General features: G+C 39.4%; 2 protein-coding genes across 2 annotated transcripts in view; both read left to right on the forward strand.

The window, feature by feature from the left end:
* Positions 1 to 5,637, forward strand: part of gspt1l (G1 to S phase transition 1, like) — a 25,206-nt gene extending 19,569 nt beyond the window's left edge. Inside the window, exons 9-14 of the mRNA XM_050068660.1 lie at positions 72 to 165; positions 895 to 975; positions 1,882 to 2,055; positions 3,203 to 3,292; positions 3,534 to 3,702; positions 4,965 to 5,637. Coding sequence (XP_049924617.1) covers positions 72 to 165; positions 895 to 975; positions 1,882 to 2,055; positions 3,203 to 3,292; positions 3,534 to 3,702; positions 4,965 to 5,017 — 661 coding nt within the window. The 3' untranslated portion in view covers positions 5,018 to 5,637. The remainder of the gene's footprint in view (positions 1 to 71; positions 166 to 894; positions 976 to 1,881; positions 2,056 to 3,202; positions 3,293 to 3,533; positions 3,703 to 4,964) is intronic.
* A 16,233-nt stretch (positions 5,638 to 21,870) lies between these two features.
* On the forward strand, positions 21,871 to 25,094 carry si:dkeyp-72e1.6 (transmembrane protein 238-like). The gene is made up of 2 exons (XM_050069083.1): positions 21,871 to 22,565; positions 24,920 to 25,094. Exon 1 carries the CDS (start codon positions 22,019 to 22,021, stop codon positions 22,550 to 22,552), a length of 534 nt encoding a protein of 177 aa, XP_049925040.1. The 5' UTR covers positions 21,871 to 22,018; the 3' UTR covers positions 22,553 to 22,565; positions 24,920 to 25,094.
* Positions 25,095 to 26,446: the final 1,352 nt, after the last annotated feature.

Raw genomic sequence — 26,446 nt, forward strand, 5'->3', positions numbered from 1 at the left:
ATACATACTGAAATGAATTGACTTGTTCATCCATTTCTCCTAACTACTCTCCGTATTTGATGTTATTTCAGAGGGTTACCATTCATTCCACACTTGGACAGTTTGCCAAATTTCAACAGATCAAGTGATGGCCCTGTCAGATTGCCCATCGTAGACAAATACAAGGTAAGAATATGATTTTTACCCCCTTGCTTAAATTATACATTTACAGTGAAGCACATAGAAAGATTGTTGGTTTCAGCCACCAGGCATTGACAAACACAATTCAGCTTTCTTTGGCTGCAGTTTTGTGGAAGTCTGCATTCAAAAAGCATAGAGCTTTAGATGTGGATAATTGTTTTCTCTCAATTGCTGGTGCTTAGAAAGGACTTAGAATGCCTTGTTTATGGTGACAAGTGCTGAATGCACCCACAGGTACGTCAGTTGTTGTTGGAATCTGCAGAGGAATATATATTACCGCCTATTGGTTAAAGATTGACTCTCTCTAATCCCATCATTTCCTCCTGGCTCACTATTAGCCTTTAGATACCAGACTGTGAACTGTGTTCAGAGTTGTGGGAGTATAAGTTTAATGTGCAGATGGACAGTGCTATTATCCAACACTTAATCATCATAGATCCAAGTTTTAGCAAAATCTTTGAATTAGTCTTCTCCCCAAACTGACACAACCTCTGGATCCACACTGAACAGCGAGGTTTATGTGTCAGTGAATGAAGTTATTTCTTGTCATGTTGCACTCTTTAGCCTCAGACATGAGTCTAAGGAGTGTACAAAGTCACTTTGTATCCACTGAAAATATTTGTGTTTTTCTGGTGGCTGAACTCTCTCCTGTCTTTGATGCAAACATGATTGTTCTCACCTGCTCTGTAACACTCTGTCAATCTGTCTCATCAGGACATGGGCACTGTGATTCTCGGCAAACTAGAGTCAGGCTCCATCAGTAAAGCACAGCAGCTGGTCATGATGCCCAACAGGGTAAGATATCCCACAAGCCTTTACTTCCATCAGTTGGAACCATGAAAGACGAGAGACAACCTTAGCAACATAAACATTCTAGATGGGTCCCTTTATATTTCTGTTAGAACGTTTGTTAATGCACTCACTGTCAGGAAGTAAACAGGGACCAAAGCTGTTGCCCTTGTAACGGAATAGCATTGAAACAGTCTATGGAATTTTTTTTTTTTTTTTTTATAAATCTCTCCCAGGCAAAAGCCTGGTGGGGGATCACGCGTTTGGGTGTGTATGTCTCTGCCTGTCTATCCGTCTGTTGCTAATAATGCGAACTACTGGACCAGTCAGCCTAATATTTTGTGAAGACCTTTCATGGTTGCAGTGATTGACAATTGTTGAAAACCTGTTGCAGGTTTTCCAGAATCATCTTTGCTATAAACAACAAACCTTACCATCTGTTGCAGGTCTCATTTTGGCCTTCATTGTGGCTCAAAACTGACTCATTTTGAACGGTAGTGTGATTAATACCATACTGACAGATATTATGATGTGCCCTCTACTTACAGCACTTTTCCAGTTTGGTTGCATTTTTGTAATAAAAAGTCTGAATGCAAGTTTGCCCCTTTTTAAAAAAACAAAAAAAACGGACAGCACAAACAAAGCAAGTCATCTTTTTTGAGTGTAGTCTCCACGCAGTCATTGCTGAGAAATAAATCTTCAATCTGTGATAAACACTGGACTGTTTTTACAGTTAATTCTTTCGCTGCAAGTAAGTGATTAAATCTTCAGTCTACTGTAAAACTACCGCTCTGTGTTCAGTGTTTTTCTTTATTTTACACCATCATACACTTTTCAGCTACACTGGTCTTTATCCCTGCCCTTGCCTCTCTGCTTGTCTCATTCCATGTTTGTTTATCTGCTCTCATGCAGCATGTGGTGGAGGTGTTGAGTCTCCTGTCAGATGATGTGGAGACAGACGACGCCGGGCCAGGTGAAAACCTCAAGCTGCGGCTGAAGGGCATTGAGGAGGAGGAGATCCTGCCCGGCTTTATCCTGTGTAACGCTGAGAACCTCTGCCACTCAGGGCGCACCTTCGACGCCCAGGTCAGTATCGCTCATCAGCTGAATGCAACTGTCCCAGAGCCTCAGCTGACTGTACGTGGTCCTAATCAGCAATAAGTGTACGCAGCTGCACTAAAAAGCAATCAGGAGTCAAACTCAGAATTCAAGTTGACACATCTCAGCCTCTTACACCTGTCCTACGGAGTGAATAAGTAGACTGTGATGTAATGACTGCATACATGAAATGAAAACAGTCTAAACTCATATTGTCATAACCTGCATATAATCCAATTAAAAGGTTTTGTGCATACTGCAGTAATCTTATGCATATCATGAGTAGGATTGCACTAATTGTGAAATTCTGGTCTGATACTGATTTTTAAAAATAATAATGTAGCTCTTTATGCAGGTTTTGGAAGTATACACTGTATTAACTGGAACTGAATTCCATAACTGGATCGTTTTAACTAAAGGATGCATTGATTTGACTGATTTTAATGTGAAATGCAAAAACACTCACAAGGTTGCTCTGCTGCTTCACATTGCTTATGGTACAATGATGTATTCATTTTTTTAAAAATAATTTTTAAACAGATTGTACACAGTTCTGTACAGTTCTTATCTGTTGGAGGGCCAAGGATTCATGCGTAGAAAAGAAAAAATACACCAGCAGCATAAAAATAACATTGAGCAGTGCAGTGCCTGCATGGGCAAGTGCAGCTTCCATGGTCAGTGTAGCAGCTTCAGTTCATTATAAGGGATGCACTCTGCTTTGGGCATGCTGCAGCAGATGTGCGCCCTGCCACTGTGTCCCATGTATTTTGGTGTTAAACTGTATTAGTGTAAGGATACCCCAACAAAAACTTTGATTTACTTCCCTGCAATAGTGCATCTGGTTCAGCCCAGTATTGCAACCATCACATGTTGAGTTAATGGGTCAGCCACTGGGAATCCACTGAGGGATCATATCCTGACTGTAGGACTTGAGCATCCAGCTGGTGTGTTGGTTAATCCCTCCCCCGTTACCGCTGTCTGGATCCGTTTGAGCAAACTGCACCATTGGAAGTGCTATGCAGCCCTCAGAGCAATGGGAGGAGTCAGCTTGTGCACTGGGAGTGTTCATTGAAGTTACATTTTTGTTGTTTTTTGATGTGCTTTCTCATCACCACTGTAACTTTTCTCCTAACAGATTGTCATCATTGAACACAAATCCATCATCTGTCCAGGTTACAATGCAGTCCTTCACATTCACACCTGCATCGAAGAAGTGCAAATTACAGTAAGAGCTTAATGCTATCTTCACTGTTACCCTGATAAAATGAGGCTTCCCTAAAAAACAACACACAGTCTCACATTAGTGTTTGAAGCTATTGAGGAATAATGATTGGTTGAAGAGAGGGATAGTAACATTTGCACAAATATAGCTCGCTTCATTTTATTTTTATTGTAGTAGGATGTTTTGGATGAATGATTGTGTCATACCTGTGTATGTGCTGATATTTTGTTACTTCTGTCTGCAGGCCTTAATTTGTCTGGTAGACAAGAAGACAGGAGACAAGAGTAAGACAAGGCCAAGATTCGTCAAACAGGACCAGGTCTGCATCGCCCGTCTGCGCACGGCAGGAACCATTTGCCTCGAGACCTTTAAAGAGTTTCCTCAGATGGGACGGTTTACCTTACGGGATGAAGGTACTTCCTTGATGTTTTTGGGTGGGGCTATTTTAGGTGGCTAAAATACATTTTGTTGCTGACCCGTCCACAACAGTTCATTGCTTATCTTCAGTGTCAGATTCCAGTGTACTAACCCAACCTGGGGGTGTGCTGACTGACATATACTGTGCATAAAATACTGTCTGTGGCTAAGTACCCTATTCAGGCCCACTTCAAAAAATCCGAACTATCCCTTTAATCTTTAATATGTTCAGTTTGTAATAGGGCTGTACCCACAGATTGTTTAAGTAATAAAGTTATGCGAGTTCAGCCCTAGTTGATATTGTGATATAAAACAGAGAAAAGCAGCAGATAATCATTGGAGAAGCTGTTATCAGAGAATGTTTGCTGTTTGCTCGATAAATTACTTAAAATATTAAGTACTCATAATTTCCTCAAATTCATTTTCTGTCCATCAGTTCACTAATTATTTTTAGCTCTACTGCTAACAATAATATTCATACTATTGCTGTCATTATTAGAAAATAATGTGATTTTATAACCGAACCCACTCTGCCAAAATAAACCTCCTTCATTTAACACACAAGCAAACAGCACAGAATGAACTCAGTTTTAGAGCCAGATAAAAACATATATATAATTCATTCATTCTAGCCGATATGCTTGTTCACAGAATGCTTAGTAATCATAACTCAAATATACTGTATATACATACATTGTAAAATACACAACACATGCATACTAACATTAAATGGAAATATACCCACAAGTGACACTGCTGGGTTCAAACCCTTCCTCAGCTAACAAAAGGAAGCAGCTCAGTTTCACAAAATCAAAGGTGAAAGTGCTCAAAGTAAACTTAACTTGTTATACCCTATTTCCTGCTTCAAAATTAAGCTTCATAGTTGTGAATCAGGAGCTGGTGGAGTACAGGAGACTGCAGCTGTTCTCTCAATGTGTCACATACATTTAATTACTATTTCATAATATTCTGCAACTCTTTTCAATTTCACATTGGAGCTACAGGTTGTGAACATTAATTAGGCTGTCACTAAAAACTCTATGGTTTCTGTCATCTCTGCCAACAAAAGGGGATTAGATACGTTTGAATTGGAATAATTTCAGTCTTTAATAAGCCTGCTTAGAAATGTTGAAAGGCAGATCTAAGAGATTCAAAAGGCTTTTGATTTGATAAGTGGATTTGACTTTTGAAAGAGCTCATCAGTTCGAATGAAGCTGAGACAGCGATGTGATGGTTGTCTTTTGTTTGTGTGTCTCAGGTAAGACCATCGCCATTGGTAAGGTGCTGAAGCTGGTCGCAGAGCGGGACTGAAGAGTTCAGAGCTGCCTGAGAGTCCTGGTGAGAAGGAACGGGCGGAGCTCGGTCATAACCCGCCCACACAGTTGTCAGCGGCGACGGCACCTCCCTGTCACGCCCCCCTTCTGCGTGCCGAAGAACAGCTTCAGAAAAAAAAAACTCATGTGAAAAAGAACCCGTTTTTAAGCAAATGACACCAAGATGAAGTCCACACGAGTCAGCTTTCTCATATTGAGAGCTCAGCTATGCCATTTCTGGGTTAGCCCTCCCTCCACCTCTCCCCACCTCCCTACTCTGATCTACTCATCATTACATGATTTTTTTGTTTTCTTCCACTTTTTTATTTTTTGCTTTCATGAATGACAATGACAACAAATGGCAGAAGTTATATCTGTAAACAGATGTGGACCAGGATTTTGCTTGGAATATTAAGGATGATTTTCAGAAGTAAATTGCAAAGAAATTGTTTGAAAGAACTTAACCAGTTGAAACCAAAATGTTTATCTTGGGTGTACATGTCTCCCTTTGCTTTTACCCAGTTTTTGGTTTCTCGTGGCGTTCTGGCAGTGTGCTTGAGCGTGTTCAAATGTTATTAAAGCAAACAACTATGACAATAAAATAATAAATTGGATAAAGAGAGTGTGTTCATTTTCAGAGCACAGTCTAGTGGCTGGTTTCATATTTCAGTTTTTATGTACTTGCTCAACTTCTGTGGTGTTTAAGAAAGAGTTCACAAACACTGAATGATTGCTTTTCCATGCAGTTTAAACACAGTCTGGACACATGTTGAACTATTTGTGTGAATGCTGATTTAGCAGTCACTGTTGTTATCAAATCTGTTTGATCATTTTTCCATGCCTTTGTTGCACATCAACTACTTTTGAATTCTCAGCTGCAGAAACCATTCAAATAAGTGTTCAGCTCATTAAGGACGTGTGCTTAACATTCAAATGTTTTATCCCTTTCATACTTTTTAAAATATTCTGCTTTTTTCAGCAATTTTTTATAATGGTAATGAATGGATGGCATGTTCAGATCTTCAAACATGCTTCACTTTGAACTTAAACCACTTCCACATACTTTCAGCTACATTTACATTAAACTCTACGCTGGTTACAAGACTATGAACTATTACAAATTTTGGATTACCGCAGTGTACATATGCTGTTTTCTGACACTTCTGAGTTAACAATTGGTGTGTATTGCGCTGCTTAGATTGGATGACATCACCCACTCAAACTCAGGATTTTCAAAATAAAAGACCCTAGATGCTAACGGTTTACCGGGGGTCCTGGTCAAGACGGGAATTTCAAACCTAAGGCCCCCAGATAGAAACTTTGGTTCAGAGGGGCGCCCGGACAAGCCTGACTTTTAATGGTAATAACATCAAATTTAACTTTAATAGTTTTAGTAAATTGAAAAGTATCTTCAAATCTTCATACTCCACTTGACATTTAACTGTTCTCCCTACTTTATTTTACAGACTTGATGGTTGATAATTTAACACGTCGCAAATTATACCTTACCATGTACATTTTTTTTTGATGAACTACTACCTCTGCATTCTTTCAGCCACAGAAACCATTCAAATGTCAGAACATTATGCTCTTTAAAAGACATCTATGCTTATATTAACGTTTGTGTTATATGGTTTTTCATATAGTACAAAGCATTTCTTTTTCAGCCTTTTAGTTAATTTCAGCTGTGTGCCAGTAGTACAGTTTAGCTTCCAGCTTTTCTCACTGTATTCCAGCTCATAGCATCTTAAGGAAGTGCAGTTCAGTTTCCAACTCCAGTTTGAAAATTAAGTTTCCAGGTTTTTCAGCAATGACATTTAATGCATTTGCACTTCAACATTCCTGCATTCCAACAGCATTTTCACAACCTTAGAACAAGCACCAGACTGGTGCAGTAAATTGGCTTGGTTCATATTCTGAGCCAATATAGGCTGATGGGTAACAAATGTCAGTTCAGAAATACCAAAGATATGTTTTGGATCTCTTGGAAACAGTGTTACCATTAAGTCTATTTTTACAGTGTACAATGTCTCATTTACAACATATATTGGCCTCAGTTCTTCAATAATAACATGTAAGGATTCTTTACAGGTATGTTTATTTAAATGCAAAAAAGGGGGTTATATTACGTTCAGTATTGACCTTAAAAATCCTGTATTCGTGTGGCTACACTTGGAGCATAAGCTCTCACTAACTGAACAACATTCAAGATGAGTGGACGTTTGATTTACGTGTTTACTGACAGATTCAAAGCCTCAGAGGGCTGCTACCAAAAGATGAATCTGTTTAATGACAGTTTTGAACTTTAAATCTCTGTCACATACTGTAGGCCTGTTGATTCTACGGACAGAGAGTAAACACCAGCAGGTGGTGTCTCTGCACTGCTCACTGCTTCAGTCAGTATATAGGGTTGTCCATTCACTCTAATCATAGATGCCCTTCCTGACTTAAATTTTACAATGCCTTAATACACCCATATTCCAAAAGTAGTCCTCATTACTGACGTTTTGAAACTGATTTACAGCTGAATGTGAATTGTGAATACAATTTCACTGTGCGTTAATGACACGTGTCAGGTTAAGATAAAGTGAAAAAGTGATTTTAGCCACTGAAGAGCGAGCTGGAATCATAAAACAAACTGACTTCAAGTGGAGTGAAGGTGAATATGGCTGAAATATATCTGAATTTAAAGGAGCTTCATAGGAATCACAATGTTCTTGTATTTCATACTGAGCAAAGATTTTAATTAGATTTTCTTAAAATGATAAAGTGATTAAAGTTAAAGCTGCTTCACCAACACTATACATGCCCATTTTGAGGAATAAAGTTTCGGTTAAATACCTTTTGTTCTCAAAATTCTAACTCTGTTTTGGTTCTTTTGTGTGTTTTCTGTCAGGCAAGTTTTAGAATCAATTATACTGATCTGTTATGCTGTCCCTTTGAAAGAATTTGTTTTTCATAGGCTCTAAATGGTATGGCTTTATTTAATTTCGAACTTTATTACAACTTCACGCCACATCTGTCTTCTTGATATTGCAGTTTTCATCAAAAAGTAATGTATATTTTACTCATATTTTACCTGAGAATTTCCTCCATATATGTTATACTTCACTATATTTCAGGTGGAAATTTTGTACTTTGCATGTTAATATTTTACACTACAATAATAATCATAATAACAATAATAATAATCACAACAACAACAGTAATAATAATAATAATATTAATGATTACATTCATAAAATGCAACACATATTAGATTGAACCCAAGATTCCCCAGCTTTTTGACTTTTGACCCCTAACAAAAACAGTTTCTAGTGTCCCCCTGTCACTTTTCAGGTGTCTGTGACGATGGTTCTCAAAGGACAATCCAGGTGTGCCGTGGGATTTTGTAATAACCACACATTATTATGGCAATATTGAACTAGGTCCATACAAACTTAAGAGTGAATATTTATTTGTATCAGCATGTTGTGCACCCTCTCTAGGTGCCTATTTGTCGCCGTTTGTGCATGGGAATTTTAAGTGTGTGACACATCAAAAGCCCTGATTGGCAGCCAGTGTGAGGGATGATAGCATTTAAAAGGAGAAACCTGCGAGTGGGATAAAGGATTGCTTTATTGTATGGAGCAAATTAAAACAAAGCACGAGCAAAGCCGACCTACCACCGAAAGAAAAGAGAAAAAAAACCTCTCAGTAGGCAGTAAAACAAAAGCTACCTGTCTTATTTTTTCTTATTTTTATTGTCTTATATCCTGATAAGTGTGATAACACACATTATGGAGGCTGTTGTGGGGCCATGAGCACAAAAATTTAAAAAATTACTGATCTATGAGATGTTTGCAGTTCCACCAAAGAGACAATTCCCCTCAAAATTCCTCATTTGTGTTTTTGAAAAAGCTGTTCGGGCTCAACAAGGTCAAATTTCATGAAAAAAAAACAAAGATAAGAGAAAAGTCTGTAATCTAACTAAAGATTTGTGGAGCAGAACTTTCCAGAACATTAATTATCTCACTACCCCTCAGATTTAGGCCTACCTGATGACCTCGGTGGCTGTCTAATTGTACATAAACTAGCTCCACCTACCAGCTACATCATTAAAATACTAAGCTACTGACCGATAAATTTGTATTAACAATCTGTTATATACAGTATAGTCATTTTTGTGCAGTTTATTTTTAACTTTGATACTTTGAGTACAAGTGATACTTGTAATTTTCGAGTATTTTAAGGTTGTTGTATTGGTACTTTTACTCAAAGAATAATTCACCCCCAAATGACCATTAGTATCCTCTCCCCTGGTAACGCTGAGTCCAGGAGGAAGATCCTTTTCCTCGATGCCTCCACAGTGAACAAAGAATCCAGAAACAGAGAAAATTCTTGATGAATTGAAGTCAGAGGGGATCGTGTTTGACAGAAGCATAACTGCGACTGAATAAATTAGGCTTGCATGATACTGCAGGAGTTGTTTGAGAGTTTGTAAACAGATGTTTTGTTAGGGTTTTGCTGTTGTTAAATGCAGTCTCACATGACTTAAATTTATTAAGGAGCGTGTGCTGTTTTTGGATTCTTCATTCACAAGAGGCATGCTATTAAAAAAAAAGTTTTCCTACAGAATTTATGGAGGACGGAGGCTGCCAAAATTAAAAATAAATGAATAGATGAGTGACGTAATGAATAAATTAAAATGCCATTAAATGTACCAAAAATAGTATTGAAAAATACATGTAGGCAACAATTAACTGATGAAATGTGACATAGATTAATATTTCTGTTTTATTTGCTTCTGTATGTATTACCTTTGTATTAATTCACATATTTATTTACTTTCCTATTTAGCTTTTCCTTTATTTATTTATATATATATTTATACTTTTTTTTAAGTTTTCATTATATTTATAAATGCATTAATTCATTTTTGAATGTATTTATTCATTATTTATTTATTTTATTTCATTTCTCCATCTGGATGATGGATGGGGGCCGTGGGGTAGGGGTGGGCATGGGTGTGGCTTTGATGGGAGCAGTTTTCCAGCAGCAGTCATCCAGTCCGTGTCAGCACCAGTCCAACAGGGAGACGCACAGATAGGCTTTAGGTAAGATGGAGATTCAATCTTTTATCATTTAATAATTCTGAGCGCTCACATTAATCCACACTAGATCCATACCAAAATCTGTTTTCTCTGTCAGACTGAGATGATATTGCAGTTGCTGTGATCGTTTCTATGATAGAGTTCAAGTTTTTTGCACATTCTCTATTTCATTAATCAGGTTATGCAGACAGTTTTCCGGAAAAGTTTTTTTCTCATTAAACTACAATAGAGATCTTTATTTATACAGATTATTGAAAATACAGTGTATGTTTTAGTGCTCTTAATCATAATGTGTGTCATTATACTTTATTTTTCTTACTGTCAACAAATCTAATGAAAGGACCAAAACCAATGATGTATCTTATTACTAGGTTTTGTGTGTGTCTGACATATGTTATTCTTCTGTGCCATTTAATTCACCTTGTTTTTCCCCAGCAGACATTTTGACTTACCATGGTAGGAAAAGTATTACTAATAACAATAACAATGGCTCTGTTCAATTCAAGTGTACCAGTGGGTCATGACAAAGTGACAGTGGGCAAGCATGAACAATATCTGGACCCTGAAACTTAAGCAGCTTAATGGACCAAACATTTCTCTCCCTTTCCTTTGTATTTGTTTTTTCTGTTGAAAATGTTTAAACGTAATTGCTCTGGGTCCTTTGGTTGGTGGTGTACTGATACGGTGTACTCGATGGAAGGCTCGGTTGTTTACAGCGGCTTATGTTTGTCTGAGAATTGTCAGGCACAGTTTGAGAAATGCCACATGCTTCAAGTTTGCAGGTTCAAGATGTTTTCTTACATGATTTGTTTTTTCTTGTGATGTTTTTGATCTTCTCAATAAGAGTTGTGACTGATAACTGTACTGAGCAGAGTTGTCTCGCCTCCAAGCCAGCAGCGGAGGTAGCAACGGTGCAGAATTGTGTCTGTATAAAGGGAACAGGATGGGACCATGCACAGGACAGGTGTGATGTTTTGACAATGTGTTATGCGTGCGGTACTGTGGGAGATTCTCCCACTGTGAGAGATTTAAAAAGCAGCTGGAAGCAGTTAGCAGCTAACTCAAAAAAGAACAGCAGACAGTCCAGGTCCAGGTGCTTCTTTTCCTCTGAACAGAGGACGAGATCAGCTGCCACGTAACAGGGACAGTGAATGATTGTTATTGCCATGTTATGCCATTGTTATTATTTAAAAAATGCTGCCACCATGTTATAAGTCACACTGGAGGCTGATGCTGCTGTGTTACACATCACACCTCCTTTGCTTCCATGATGCTGGCACGCTATCTGAAATCACACACGGGAACAGCATTCTCTTGGTTCTGTGTAATGTTGTGTCCACACAAAATGCGGTGCGAATTTTCGAGTCTGAACACTGAAATATTTTGTGTTGATTCGCTTCATACATGCGTGAAATCAATGAATCAATGAATGGACTTTTGCTGTTACATCCTTGGCATCATACATCCCTGGAGGATCTCAGTGCTGATTGGCTATCACGATGCAAATGTTCACTAAATTTCAGATTTTTCAACTCTCCCGAATTAGCGTATGACACAAAATTGTGCTATTCGCTTAATTTGTGATGCTTAATTCATGTATTTCGCATCAATCATGCCACCTGGCAGGAATTTATGTTTAATTGTGTTTTTACATTAACTTAACATGTAATTCACTTGTGCGAATTGTTTCATTCACGCCCGATGTGAAGACAAAATAAAAATGCAAAGGCAGCATAAAGAATTGACTTCGTAGTGGCCCTATAGTGCGATCTCAGTGTAAAAGGCTTCCTTTGTCTGTAGGTCTGTGGATGAATATGATTTGTTTTCTTTCCAAAGATTTGGTGGATGTACAGCTGCCAGTGTTAGAGTCTATGTTGTCTTGTTGATAGCAGTAGTGACTGATAAAGGTTTCCAAGTCTGATAAATCTGCCACTGTAAGGGTAATCATCTGCATAAACTGCAGGGGATAAGCAAAAGAAAAAAGTAGGGCCAATGGGGAAACGCTGACACTTGACTGACCAAGGGTGTGACATCATCACCCACTCAGTCAATGACAAACCTCCAAGGTTCTACGGCTGGCCCGGCTTTCCCACAGTCCAGCAAAGAACACATCAGTGAGCAACTCTGTTGTCCTGGGTGACATGTTCTTTCATTACAATGAATGCACACTCGGCACTGTATTTTAATTCAGTCCCACGTACATCGTCCTGCCTCCACAAATACTAATTAGAGCACCAAATGTGGATTAATCCACCACTAAAAATAGTTCCCAACAAATGCACTATATCCTCCTGTTTTTGTAACATTTGCTAAAAACTGCAATTACCAGCTGTTTAGGAAATTTCTGGGCCTTTTTAACAAGTCTCCAGACATGCTAGCAGCTCTGCGAGACTTGTGAGCCAAATGCTAACATTAGCATGCTAACATGCTCACAGTGACAATGTCAACATGCTGATGTTTACAAGTTTTGTTGTTTATCAAGTTTGATTGTCATCTTAGTTTCATGTGCTGATATGCCAACATTTGCTAACTACTAGTAGACACAACGTACAGCTGAGGCTGATGGGCACGTCATTAGTTTTGTCATTAGGGATGACGGTTTTTTATGTTGGCCAATGCGTAAGTTCTCTTCGCCCTTGTTCCCTCAACAAAAAGCCAGTGGGATTCATCCATTGGAATTTGGATTTTATTAGAAAATAAGCTCTGTGGGTAACAAATGTTTATAATACTTACACGTTTCAGCACGATAATCTTCACAAATGAACACCCCTTTTATGATTTTTGAAGCATAAATGCAATCACCAGAGGTTTTAATGTCGTATGTATTATTTGTGTGGAAGAACAAAACTTTAAAGTCTCTTAAGCTTGTGTTCACCACAGACCTTATTTCAGGCATCTAAACAAAAACCTGGTCAAAACATCCACTGACTTCAAGACAAGGGAACCAGGAGTGCTAAATTGTTGACTCATTTCTGAGTTTTAGTAGTCATTCCTCCACCACACTATTTGGTTGTAAACCACTGGACAGATTAGAGTCTTGCCCTGATAATGGCGGTAGATGGAATGTCAGGATCACCAAAGTTATTAAAATTCACACTGAAAACAACATGAATGTGTTTCCCACATTAAAAAGACATTTATCCAAATGTTATTTCAGCGTGAACCAAAGTGGTGAACCTCCTGTCCAACTTTTAGCATGGCTAAAAATGAAACAATATAAAGTGTAAAGATTTACATTTTCAGTAGGAACCAGTAGGCTTTGGATTGAGAGTCACAAACGGGGTAGGGTTGCTCTTCATGGGATTTGTGGACAGTAAGGAAAATGTAGAATAATGCCAGAATTGTCTGTACACATCAGACTTTGTGATCTGTGATGTGGTGTATCTAATTCCAGCAGTGCCCTCCAGTGTGGCCATGCTCAACACAACAGTCACCATATCAACCATGGATCCTTCTTCTCAGGATGGGGAGGACACTGATGCCACCACACCACTCAACCCTCTCCAGGACATGGAGTCACCAGGCTGTCAGGGCAGTCTGGCTCCATCCAGCTGGCTCCTCTACTTTAAGCCTATTATGGCCATCGGTGTTGGCACACTGCTGTTTGGATCGGGCACAGCACTGTCCCTGCTCTACTTCACGCATATGGGCAACTTCCCCTATCTGCTGGGGCCACTGTTTCTCTCTGTGGGTCTGATGTTCCTGGTCACTGGCCTGGTCTGGATCCCTGTGCTCAAACAGAGCCTTGATGAGCAAAATATGCTCATCAAGATCAACCATGGCAGGGGCCTCCAAGTGGAGCACAAACTGATGGGAAGCTAATGAACCATCTGCTTTGAAAGCAGTGTGTGGTCACACTTTTGGAGAGAGTTGACTTGCATTGTGGGAGTGTGGGATCCAGTGTTTTTGGAACTTGACCCATACTGTACCAGGGGACTAACAGTCAGGATATCTCAGCCTCTGCTGCTGCCTCCATTTTGAACATTCTTAATTTGAATTACCATTATGTCTCACTTCATTATGCGGTCTGATATTGTTCTCATGTCAGGCTGTTCTCTGTTTGATGTGTGATTCAGTCGATACAATTTTCATTCAGGGCCGTAGCCAGGACTTTAGAAATAGGCTACTGAGGTCATGAAGGTCTATGTTCTGTAAAATCCTTGTGTCTCCTAAATGTCAACTTTTAATGTGCAAAGACATAGGCCTACAGTCCTATTCAGATTTGTGACAGTGTGTTTTTTTAGAGAAATGGTTTATTAGAATAAGCTCACCCCAATAACAAACACTTAATCCTTACCTTTATCTGAAAAAATGTTGTTTTTTTATTAACATCAACTCTGTGAAGTGCTAAGAATAAAACTCTGGATAATAATTAATTGATTTATCTATTGGCCTAAAAATAGTCAAAATGGAATATATTAGACAAAAGAAAATGTGGAGTAAGCCTTTAAAGTATATGTTAATGTATAACATAAACTGCCACCAGGCTGTTTAAACCCCCTCATTTCCAGAAAAACCAAGGACATGATCTCAGTTGTAGCTACAGCTTTATTTGCAGTCGACCTGGAAGATATAATAGCAGGCTGGTATCACAAGCTAGTTGGCTAAAAACATGTAGCTTCTTGTGGCTGTTAGAGAGTAAGATCTTTCTGTCTTTACATGATAAATGATTGCTTCTTAACAGGTTAACCATTTTTCTTGTGATTCATGAGGAGGCAGATGTGGCAAGACTTCTGTTTTACATTGTTGTACTACTATGCAATATCATTGTTTTGTAATACGGCCCTCCACTTCCTGCGTCTTGCTCTGTTCAACCAAATATTAAATAAACAATTTTCCTACCACTTCAAACTACTTATTATGCCACTGCGACAACGCTAGCCTTAGCCAGACTCATTATGTTTTGGGGTTGTCTGACCATCCCATTCCCATGAACACAATATCTAAAGAATGTCTTGAGGGAATTTATTTATTTTATTTATTTATTTATTTTTTTCAAATTTGGCACAACTATCCACTTGGACTCCAGGACAAACTGATTAGATTTTGGTGGTCAAAGTTCAAGATCACAATGACCTTGTAACCTTGGGACCTTTTTGTGGATGCAGTATCTCAAGAAGGCCTTCAGGGAATTTCCCCAAATTTGGCTCAAACATCCACTTAGACTCAAATATGAACTGATTGGAATTTGGTGGTTGAAGGTCAAAGGTGACTGTGACCTCAGAAAACATGTTTTTGGCCATAACTCAAGAATTCATACACTAGTTATAACAAAATTTCACATGAATGTGACATTTTACATCCAAATGTCAAAAGTCAACTTCACTGTGACATCATAATGTTCTGCAAAACACATATCTCAGGAACAGAATGGGAGACATTTGGTCAGATACTGAAAATGGTGACACGAATCTTGGGTGCCCATCAACAAACTGTGCTGATTGCGAGGTGGTAATTCTAGTTTTTATTATTTGATTTAATAAAGCCTTAAAGAACAGTAGTAGTTGACTGTTTAGTGGTTAGTTAGTTAGTAGATAAGTAGGAACTTATATTATTCATCATTTAAGTGCTGAAATACATACCAAAGTCTATTAGCTGTAGATTCATCCGCTTTCAGTGGTGAACCTGACATGGACCCATTACAGCAAGATGTCCCAACTGGGTAATAGTCATGTGAGGGGGGGTGCCGGAACCTGAACAGATTCAAGAGCCAGGTAAGAGGTCATATGAGCACATATGACAACAGTGTAGGCATGGGTCAATCCCATAGACTGTAAAAATAATGGACGTCACCCATCATAATGTCACCTATTGGTTTACAGACTCCTGTTTTGAAGCCTTGAGTTTTGGCCGTCGCCATATCAGATTATGAGTCAGAAGTGACCATATTTGGATGAGAGGGTGGAGCTGTGTCTCATTTAAGCAGCCCTACCCTTAAATATGCATAAATTTAAGCCTTAATAACATTTAAACAGGTGAGTTAATATTCAGCCCCTGTATAGTTGTCATGAATGTTGAAATTAGCTATAGAGACCAAAACAATTTTTGCTCTTGGAACCAGCCCCAAGTGGCCATTAGAGGAACTGCAGTTTTTGGCACTTCAGCATTGGCTTCATTTTTCAGCCCCAGAGGTTACCACTGGGTCAGTCCTTGCATTTAAAAAGGGTGGGCATCACAGGGTCAGCCAATAGCATGGAAGCATCTGTCATGTCAATTTTAATAATGCTTTTATTAGGATGACAGATATTAATAGATGTTAACACTTTGCATGTGAAGATGTAAATATCTTGGATGATAAATGAAACATGTCTTTGGCTAGCAGGCTAGCTAAATGTTATGTTGATATAAGAATCATTTCTGTAATTCAGCTCACAACAAATGGACAACTAGGTCCACCTTATTCACTCTTGTCACAGTTTTTGTGGCCAATCTTCCAGCTCTGACTCAAGAGCATGACATGTAGGCAGTATCAACAACACTCCTCACAAAGCTCTACTTGGCCAATTGTGTCTCCAACCAGGGACACAGCCACCAATGAGCACAACAGTATACCTAACTTTAAAGGTATATTATGCATGTATTTCACCTTGCTATATTTTTTCTTTTTTTCAGCACTGTGTCTCCTGGATGCCTGCTGCTTACAGTCTGGCACCTGGTCGCAAGCTTTTTATAGTCCGCTGACCTCACCTGATCCTTGTGGGGGTGCACATCCATAAATGTTCTGAGCACAGAAAATAAGAAGAAAATTAGAAAATCCAGGCAGAGGGCAGGGTCTCTGCAGTTAACTACATCAGCTGAGTGGGTTGTAAATGATGATAGAGAGAGATTACTTCTGTATGAGTCTATACATTATGTTATAGGGAAATCATGCATTGTATGTCTTTAATTACTCAAAAAGGACAGTGTTGCCTGTGATTCAGAGGTCTGGGACCAGGCTTCTGTGGGTCTCCAAATTTTATGCAAGTGCAATAGCTTGTTTGCAATTATGTGACTATTATGATGCACAAAATTCAGAGGGAGGGCAGGAAGTGGTAAATCCTTACACTGCATAAATTGGATATAGATGAAAGTGACTATATGAAAGGTTTGAATGAACCTGCAATAAAAAAGATAAAGTCCGCACACCAGAAGCTGCTCCTTGAACAATTTATTCATGTATTGTTGTTACGTTTCGGGCCCCTGCCCTTCATCAGACACTTGTCTGATGAAGGGCAGGGGCCCGAAACGGAACAACAATACATGAATAAATTGTTCAAGGAGCAGCTTCTGGTGTGCAGACTTTATCTTTTTATTCCATACTTACCTTTTGGTCCAGCACCTAGCATTAAATTTTTTTGGGTATGTGCGTGCTACTTTTACCTGTTATTGAATGAACCTGCAGCCAACAGGTATCGTCAGGAAACTGAAAATGATGTTAGATGCGGTACATACAGAATTAAGAAAAGTGATTTCTCTTGCAACTTGACCGATTTACCCAATGTGGACGTGATCATTGTTACAAATTACCTCATCCTCCATTACGTGGTAGGGTGATGAAAGTGTACAGGAGTCTAGGAGACGACAACTGTTCTGTGTTGGGTCTGTGACTGGAATTGCTGCTGTCTTGTTTTGGGCAGTTTAATCAAATGTGCTTAAGTATAACGGTGTTCTGTATATCAACTCTGTACATGGATGCACCACTGTCAGGCTAATTTTACTAACTAATGTTAGCTAATTTAAGCTACTATTTTCTACCTACTGGGTCAACCAGTCTTAGAGGTCTGGTGAAACACTATTAACAATCTGGGTCTTGGCCAAAAACACGGAGACACAGCACAATTTAAGTACATCCAACTCAAGTGAACAACAACTTAGTTGACTTCACCCATCTAGACTGACGATGGAGGTTTTGATCCACATCTTCCGCTGTTTCTCAGTGAGGTTTTTTTGTGATTTCTCCCCTATCTGTCCTATTATTTTCAGGACTTAAAGTGGTGCTTGTTTTTCCACAATTTGACTGATTGGTTCAGCCGTAAACAGCACAAATCCTAGGCATCTGTGCAGTGTTCTTTGCCTCTTGTTACCTGCCCTCCATCTGGACAGTGCACTGATGTATGATGTTATATGCATGTTATATGTGATTTATATACTAAATCACTGGAGTAACCCTCCAGGTAAATGCTTGTAGCCAAACAAGCTAAAACATACAATAACCATCTTTCAAAAGGAGCATATGCTGTCATTACTTTATATCTTTTAAACACTAATTACAGCTGTGCAGGGCAGTGCTCCCCTGTGGGACACGGCATGAATGAATCCCTCTACATACTGGGGAAAATTTAATTTCTTTTTTGACGAATATGTTACACAGGCCATCCTACATGAGTCATTTTCTGCTGCCCATCTGTCTCATTGTATCCCTGTTGGTTGTTGTTGTCTGTTATTTATTTATTTGTCATCTTCTCCATAAGCCTTTCTGCTCATTGTGGGCTGTTTAAATCCTTTAGAACAGGATTACTGAGGCAGAGAAATGCAACTGGACATATCCATCTCTGATTGTTTTCAGATCAACATGGCTGCCGGTTGCCGACCTCCCAGACTCCACCCCTAAACCCACCCATCCACACACACACAAACACACACACACACACACACACACTGCAGCTTTGTATAGTGGCTCCAGGCCAAAGACCAGCACATGAACTGGTCTGACCTAGTGTAACCTGCAGCACAGCCATCTGTCTGTGTGCCGTATGCAAATACAAGAGGAAATGTCCTGTGAGATGACAGCTTTGTCATTAAAAAACACTAATGCAAACATGCAAACAATGCTCATGCTACATAAGAAAGCTATAAGAATTGTGAACTAATCAAATTACTATGAACCAACCAATGCTCTATTTATTAACCTACATGAGAGTTCATGTATTATTGTGAAATAATATATGTAGTTGTATGTCAGTATGATCATAATGTAACAAGGGGTGACTCTATGCAAATATTATTCAAAAAATGTATGTCTCTATTTGATACTGACAGTAGAGATAGAGACAGGAAGTGAAGGGAGACAGACAGGGGGAGGATGCATCAAAAGTCCCCAGCTGGATTCAAATAAGGAACATTGTTGTTCTGTGGTATTATACAGGATGGCCCATCTTTGCAACTATCTGTGGTATTTTACTGGTTTAAATCACCTAACTAGGTTGTTGTTAAGAGGAGGGGACATCTGCGGATATTTCAGCTTGCGGTAAAAACCTCTTGAACGTGAGGATCAGAAATAAGTGAGCACATGTAGCAGGTGCTGGACAAACAGGCCGTCTGTGATGTGCCAAAAAGTGTAGAGGAAAGACTACTTTGTACCATGAAACTGCTTAATTCAGTGTTTTACTGATTTCAACAACACGTTCTCATCCCACCTTATCAAATATCACCACTTTATCTGTGGCCTTTCACGTGGCCTTACGCGCTAGGTATCCTCCTGCGTCTGTTGCTGACATTCCAGGATGGCGTGTCAGTTTATACCTGTTACATTATGTGTCTTTTCAAAATACACGTTTGTTTTCACAGGAATTGTACACTTTCTGCTCCTTAGATGCATACAGTCTTCTTCAAAATAAACTTACGTTTTCGCTCAACATTCAAACAGGAAGTGAACACTGGGTTCCTGGGTGAAAGTCCAGGGTTTGATGGACCCATCCACCTCCTCTCACGCCCACCTCTAGGGACTTTCCAGCACCTTTTATAGCACTGTTACCGGTAGCAGAGTTTCCTCACCCTGTGAAAGGTGAAACAGCAGCATTTCAAACTAAGTCTGTCTGTCCAGTGGTGTAGCTACGAAAGGTGCCTTATTGCGTCTGTGTCTGGCACCGAACTCATTGACAAAGTGCCAACATATGACGAGTTTGACGATGGAGAACGGGCTGATTTCAATCTCCTGATCAGTTTGCTTTAGAGAGGAAGAGACCTGAACAATGAACACTGAGGGAATTTTAACCAGCAGGCATGTGCACAGATAGACCGGTGGTGCTCAAGCACCTGTCCTTTTGACCTCTGTCTAGATACAGTAAGTGCCCTTTTCTCAAGACATGTTTTTTTTCCTTTCAATTTCTTTTTTTTAGAGTTGGTCCATGGCATCAGTTCCCAATTAAAAGTGAGTTGTATGCCTGACAACTGCATTGTAGTCGAGCCACTGCCCCTCCCTCTTCAACTTCACTTTTGGCAGCCACACAAAACACAGCGCCTTGCAGAGCAGCATCACGTCTCCTTGACCTGCCATCATGGACAGCCAGGTAACAAGTGTGTTTGCCCTCAGTCTCAGCATTGTTTGTCACTGTTGTTTAAATAAACCACTATTAAAACATCTCAATACAGCCAGTCTAATTAAGGCAATAACCCACTGTTACTGTAAGAAAAACTGTAACAACAAGTAAACTAGTCTAGCGTAAAATCGCTCCGTCTCCCTCCAACTCTCTGGCTGATTCAGGTTCACCAACTGCCCAGTGCGAGCAGAGACAAACGGCAAGTTACTTTGCGTCTAACTGGTGTCTTTTAAAAACAAAACTCAACTTGAAATAAAGTTTATATCTCCCACGTTACATCTTTGATAATTTGTGTAAACAAAAATGACAGTTTGGGGCTGCACTGCGTAAAGAGCACAGAGGAGAAGAGGAGGAGCTGTACGTTTGTTCTCTGGGTTTCTTAAAGCTTCTTTAGAAGATAATTGTAAGAATTAGCACATTACTATTTAAAAAAATGAGGGTAAGTGAATGGGGAAAGAAATTGTGAAGAGGAGAGCAAAGGAAAAGATTGGAGAACAAAGTGAGGAGAGGAGAGGAGAGGAGAGGAGACTGCACTTAGCTTGATTGTTGCAGCTGAACACAGGCCTACTTTGTAATTTGGAGGTCATATTGGTTGGTTTATTATTTTAGTTATTCAGAAAATGTTTCAAACACCTCCTGAGTAAGCTAGACAAAAATTTCCCCGCTCATTAACTGTGCACAAATGTCCTTTGTGTATTCAGACCTCAAGCTCTAGAAGATAGGAATCTCCCAGCAGAGTGCACTTTGCATGCACACAATTTTTTGTGCATGCAAAAAAAAAAAGAGGGAAGGATGCCCTTTTTTCCACTTGTGCACCTGTCCTGCAAAATGCCTGTGCACGGTAGGCTACTGCTAACCAGGAGAAATTTGAATTGGTTGCAATCTGCAATCCTCACTGCAAGGCACCACTAAATCCCCCTGAATCTCACACAATGGACCTTTACCACTCTGAAAATGACTGTGTTTGACAATGACTACTTTTACCTTCACAGTGTATTTAGTATTTTCTAAGCTTTCCCCGCCAGTGTCATTAGTTTGACATTTTATTTGTTAAAGCAAATTAACATCTGATAAATAACTTATTTTAGTTCATCCTTCATGTGTGTTTCTCTTATTTGCAGTGATCTCAAAATAACAGATGCCCCTGTAATTGTATGCATCAGTGTATATTACAGCTGAAGACAGACCACGCATTGACTTTTTTAACCATCAGTCTGCTGAAAGTAAAATGGACGGTAACCTTCCTTTTTTCTTCCACAGAAATACCTGCAATCAAGTCAGTGACTCAGAATAATGGCAGTCCCAACACAAGCAGGACAGATATTCCAGGTGACACTCATACCTGTAAAAACTGCAGCTAAATCAAATGGAAAACAGAAACACCTTGCACCTAGGGGCGGGCAGGTGGTGCTGCCAGCTCCTCCTCCAGTGGGCTCCACGCCCCTCCTATCTGAGGCAGCGACCTGAGCGGGGTAGAGCACCTCACCTGACTCACCTTACAGCCGCTCTGTAACTCAATGCCAGCGCACAGAGGCACCTGGAAATAAGCTGTATCTGTCAGAGACCTGTGCGTCTCTTCGGAGTCCTACAGCCCCACTGTATGCTGACATGGAGCCAGCGTACCGGGGTCTGGGCCGCTGTGTGTGCTGCTTCTGGCTCGCAGTAGCCTTTGACATTGTGGGACTGGTTGTGCTGCTCATCGGGGTGTTTGTGAACATATTTTTCTATGACCTGCTCATCTATGCGGGAGCCATCGTCATCTTCCTCAGCCTCATCTGGTGGGTGTTCTGGTACTCTGGGAACATCGAGGTGCCCCCGGCGGAGCTCGAGGATGATGTCGGGTTACTGAAGAAGGACAAGGGCGCTCTGGGCGGCATCAGCGGCGCGGTGAGGCGCCTCTCCAGCCGAGTGTCCAGCGGCATCAGGAACTCGTTCCGGAGGAACGGAGGACCGTCTAGCAGCCACACGGACCGTACGCACAGGTCAGCCGGAGGGCCTCCGCGGGCCCCGCAGGCGGAGCAGGTGGCTGTTGCCATGGCAACGTTGACCCCACGGGAGGATACCCCACACACGGCTGTCTCTTCAGTGGCGGGCTGTGACGTAGAAATGCCGCACACAACAACAGAGACTTCACCTACATAGTGTAGGCCGACAGGTGAGGCCGTAACACTACCTGGATGTATTTTGAATGTCAAATTAGTTATTACTCTGTGGTGTTATATTATATTATATTCCTTCAGTGCAGCACTATTTTATGTCTTTGATTAATTAGACTCTGTTCCACTTTCAAAGTTTTTTTTTCTTTATAGGCCTATTTATATAGTCTGCCTCAGGGGTGTAAATATAGACAGTGCAGGCAGTGCGGTTGCACAGGGGCCCGTGAGGTGGAGGGGCCAATAGAGAGTGGGCCCTCCAACAATGTGTTGGGTGGAGAATGGGCCCTTATGAGTAACTGCCACCTTGAAAATATGCCTGTGTTCAAAATGGCTAAAAACTCATTAAATATCACAATATCACACACAATAACGTATACCACCTGGCCCATCATAACAGCGTGCACTAGGGCCTGTCGTACCTACCGCACACTACTGGTCTGTCTGTAAGACCACTGTTGGAGCCTGAGACCTTAATTTCATTGCTTTACTGTAATTGTGCAAATTACAATAAAGACCCTGAAACCTGACACTTAAATTTGACACTTTTAAAATCTACTTTTAAAATGATGATTGTGAAAAGTGGTGAGGTTTCAATAAAGAACACATTTTTTTTTACAATTTTAAATATCACAGGGAGAAATTGACATTTAGGGCATACAATTTATTTTTTTATTAGAGGATAAATATAATAAGGCTATCATGTTACGATGACCACATTTCTTTTATTGGTTAGTAGCAGAGCACTGCAGAATAACTGTATTAAACACTAACAATGAGAGAGAAAAAACACTGCAGGCACCGATGTATGGATGCTGCAGAAAATAAGTAATGATACCATTTCAAATATTCATTAATTATATGTAAGGAATCATGGGTATTTTTGACAACACTTATGTGCACATATAGGCTAGCAATAGCCTGGGCTGTAGCCAGGATTTAAACAATACTGAGGTCAATTCCCTGTGTAGTTATACTGTGACCCCATCCAACTAAGAAACCTTTACTAACCACAAAACAAGGAACATTAAAAAATATATTTTCAAATCTGTTTGGGTTTTTTCTGCACTTTAGCTGTGCAGTTATATTTTCTGCAAATGTCCCTTATTTATGCTTAAAAGGTTCTTTCAAAGATCCCTTCAAACTAACAGGAAAATAGTTCTGAAGAAAATATATATATTTTTGTATTTTTTAACCAGAAAACTGAGAGAAGATTGTAAAAACACCTCGTGTTATTTATATGTGTTTGCAGAATAGAATGTTTAGAACAGTCTTGTTAGTTCTGGTAAATCTAAGATGATATCTAGTCTTATATCACAAAATCAGTATAATATTGATGTGTTGCCCAGCCCTGATTACCTGAAATAATACAATGTCCTCAGTGGTAGCAGTGGTCCCCATAACATTACATATTTTTTCCATTGGCAACACATGGTTTCAACACAATATATGATATGATGTGATACTATATACTTTATTGTCACCGTAGGGAAATCTGTCTTTGACTCAGGAGCTGGACAAGTGTTGCTGTCTTACAATAATAATCTAGAAGAAATGAAAAGCATACACCACAAAAACATAAAAACACATACTACACATAACAGTATTGCACATCAGCCATTCATGTGTTGCACATAACACCTGCACACAGCAGAGCACCATAAGCAAAGCACAACACAACTCCTAAAGCATCAAGCAACATTATTTAAATTAATTGATATTATTGATATTAATATTATAATAATACAGCTGAATTTGTTCCAACAAAAGCTTTTGTATTATTATTATTATTATTATTAGTAGTAGTAGTAGTACTAGTAGTAGTATTATTTGCTGTACCAGTGAAAAGGAATATCCAGACATTAACAAAATGAAGTTTATAGTGCTGTATTTGTGTGTTTGATGTTGGATTAAAGCATAGAAGTAAGCATCTGGGTATGAGGGTATGGACACAAAAGAAGTCATAGGCCTTGTTAAATGGGCCTTAACTGTGTAAATGATCTTTATTCGATACGATATTCTAGATCTCTGAGAAATAGATCTTGTTTTTGTGAGGACGTTCTTCTAGCTGAGTGTGACTTTATATTGTTTGAGTTTAATGTGGTTTAAATGCGGAACTAAAAGCACTACCTGTGGCTTTGGCAGTTAAAATTGTTATCACTGGTTGAATCATTAACCACAGTTCACTGCTCACCTAAAGACAAGCCCTTAGTTTAAACAATAGCAGGCTTACTTCCCTGAAAACATCATCATCCACAGACTGACTATCTGATTGTAGATTTAAACACAAAACTCATCTTCACGTTGTGTTCATGCTTTATTAATAACGATGCATCATTTTGTTTCCTCCCCACAGAGACGGGAGAGAGCCTGTCCTACAGTGTCTTCAGCTGATGCTCAACTTTTTTGTACTGTTTGTGTTTATGAGAAATTCTTCATAACTGATGATATTTGGAAGATGTGTTGTTGAGTCTTTAATAAATGTCTTATTACATGTATATTTTACTAATAAATGTTATGTTGTTAATCAGTATGGCTGCATTGATTCAGTCTGTTTAAAATCACTTAGTCAAAATTTTAGGACAAACTTACAGCAATTCATTATGATGTTAGCTGCTCAAATGAGCCACAGAAAGTTTATAGTTATGTCCAGTGTATGAAACATGATACTGATTAGAGATGAGTATAATAATAAATAGTAAATAATGATAGAGCTATCATTATTTGTAGGTGAAATCTTGGACTGGGACTTTAAAGTTGTAGTCACATTTCAGACAATTTTGATAATATTTGTGGTTTTAAATAGTGTCTATATGGGTGTATGTGATGACTGATTGAGTGACTAAACTGTCTTGTAATGTTGTTTACATCAGGTCTCTTTTATAATAAGTCATTGATCTCGATGAGACTTTCTGATTTAAAAATAATTACAACTAACTAATAATGCATCACTTGATCACTAGTTGAAACATTCAGTCTCTATGGAGTTAAAAGATATTTTTATACATTTTTGCACTACATATGGTTTGTCTTGTGCCTCTCTAACAAGATGATTTCTTCAATGCAACTATTCCTCTTCTCTCCACCCAGTGTCTTGTAGTGTTCCTCACAATCCAGACACCAGAATAAATGTTGGCATTGTACATTTTGGCAGACCACAGATTAGTTACATTTGTATGTCGTATGTCTCTCGATGTCTTTTAACATTCTTACAGTATGGATGAACACAGGGCTGTTACCAAACAACACATTCTCACTGCGACCTTGTTGCATAGCGATGTTTGGTCATGGACTTGCCACTTCCCGATACGACGTGCAGGGTGGCCTGTGTGTTGGTTGTTGATGTTCTGGGAAGCCATGTCAAGTTCTGCCTGTTAGATGCATTTTCTGTTTACAAAATACACTTCAGTTTTCACAGGAAATTTATGACGTTAAATGATGTTTTTCTTTTCTTCAACGACAAATTCACATGGTTGGGTTTAGGAAAAAAGACCAGGGTTTGGCTTAATAATTTTACAGGACGTGAACACCACTCTCCTGGGTGACAGGTGTTGTTTGTTGGACCCATCCACCGCTAAACTGTAACGGCGACCGACCGCTTATCATATCGACATTAAAGAACAGCTTTTTTCAGCGGTGTCTGACACCGGAAGTCACTGCCCAAGCACCACGTTGAGACCACGTTGCAAAACTCTTCCAAGAGCAGACAGCTGTAACATTAGCTGTTCAAAACTCTCTATTTCCATTGTCTAGTGTGCTTTTAATTACGACATCTTGTTGTGCCATAGAATGTAAAAATAATGGACAAGTTTGGCATTTCAGCTGTTGCCATCTTGTTATTTTGGAGGCAGAAGTGACCACCGTAGGTCAGCTTATCACTCAA

Source organism: Epinephelus moara, chromosome 18, assembly GCF_006386435.1.
Source record: "Epinephelus moara isolate mb chromosome 18, YSFRI_EMoa_1.0, whole genome shotgun sequence".
NCBI classification, from domain to species: domain Eukaryota; kingdom Metazoa; phylum Chordata; class Actinopteri; order Perciformes; family Serranidae; genus Epinephelus; species Epinephelus moara.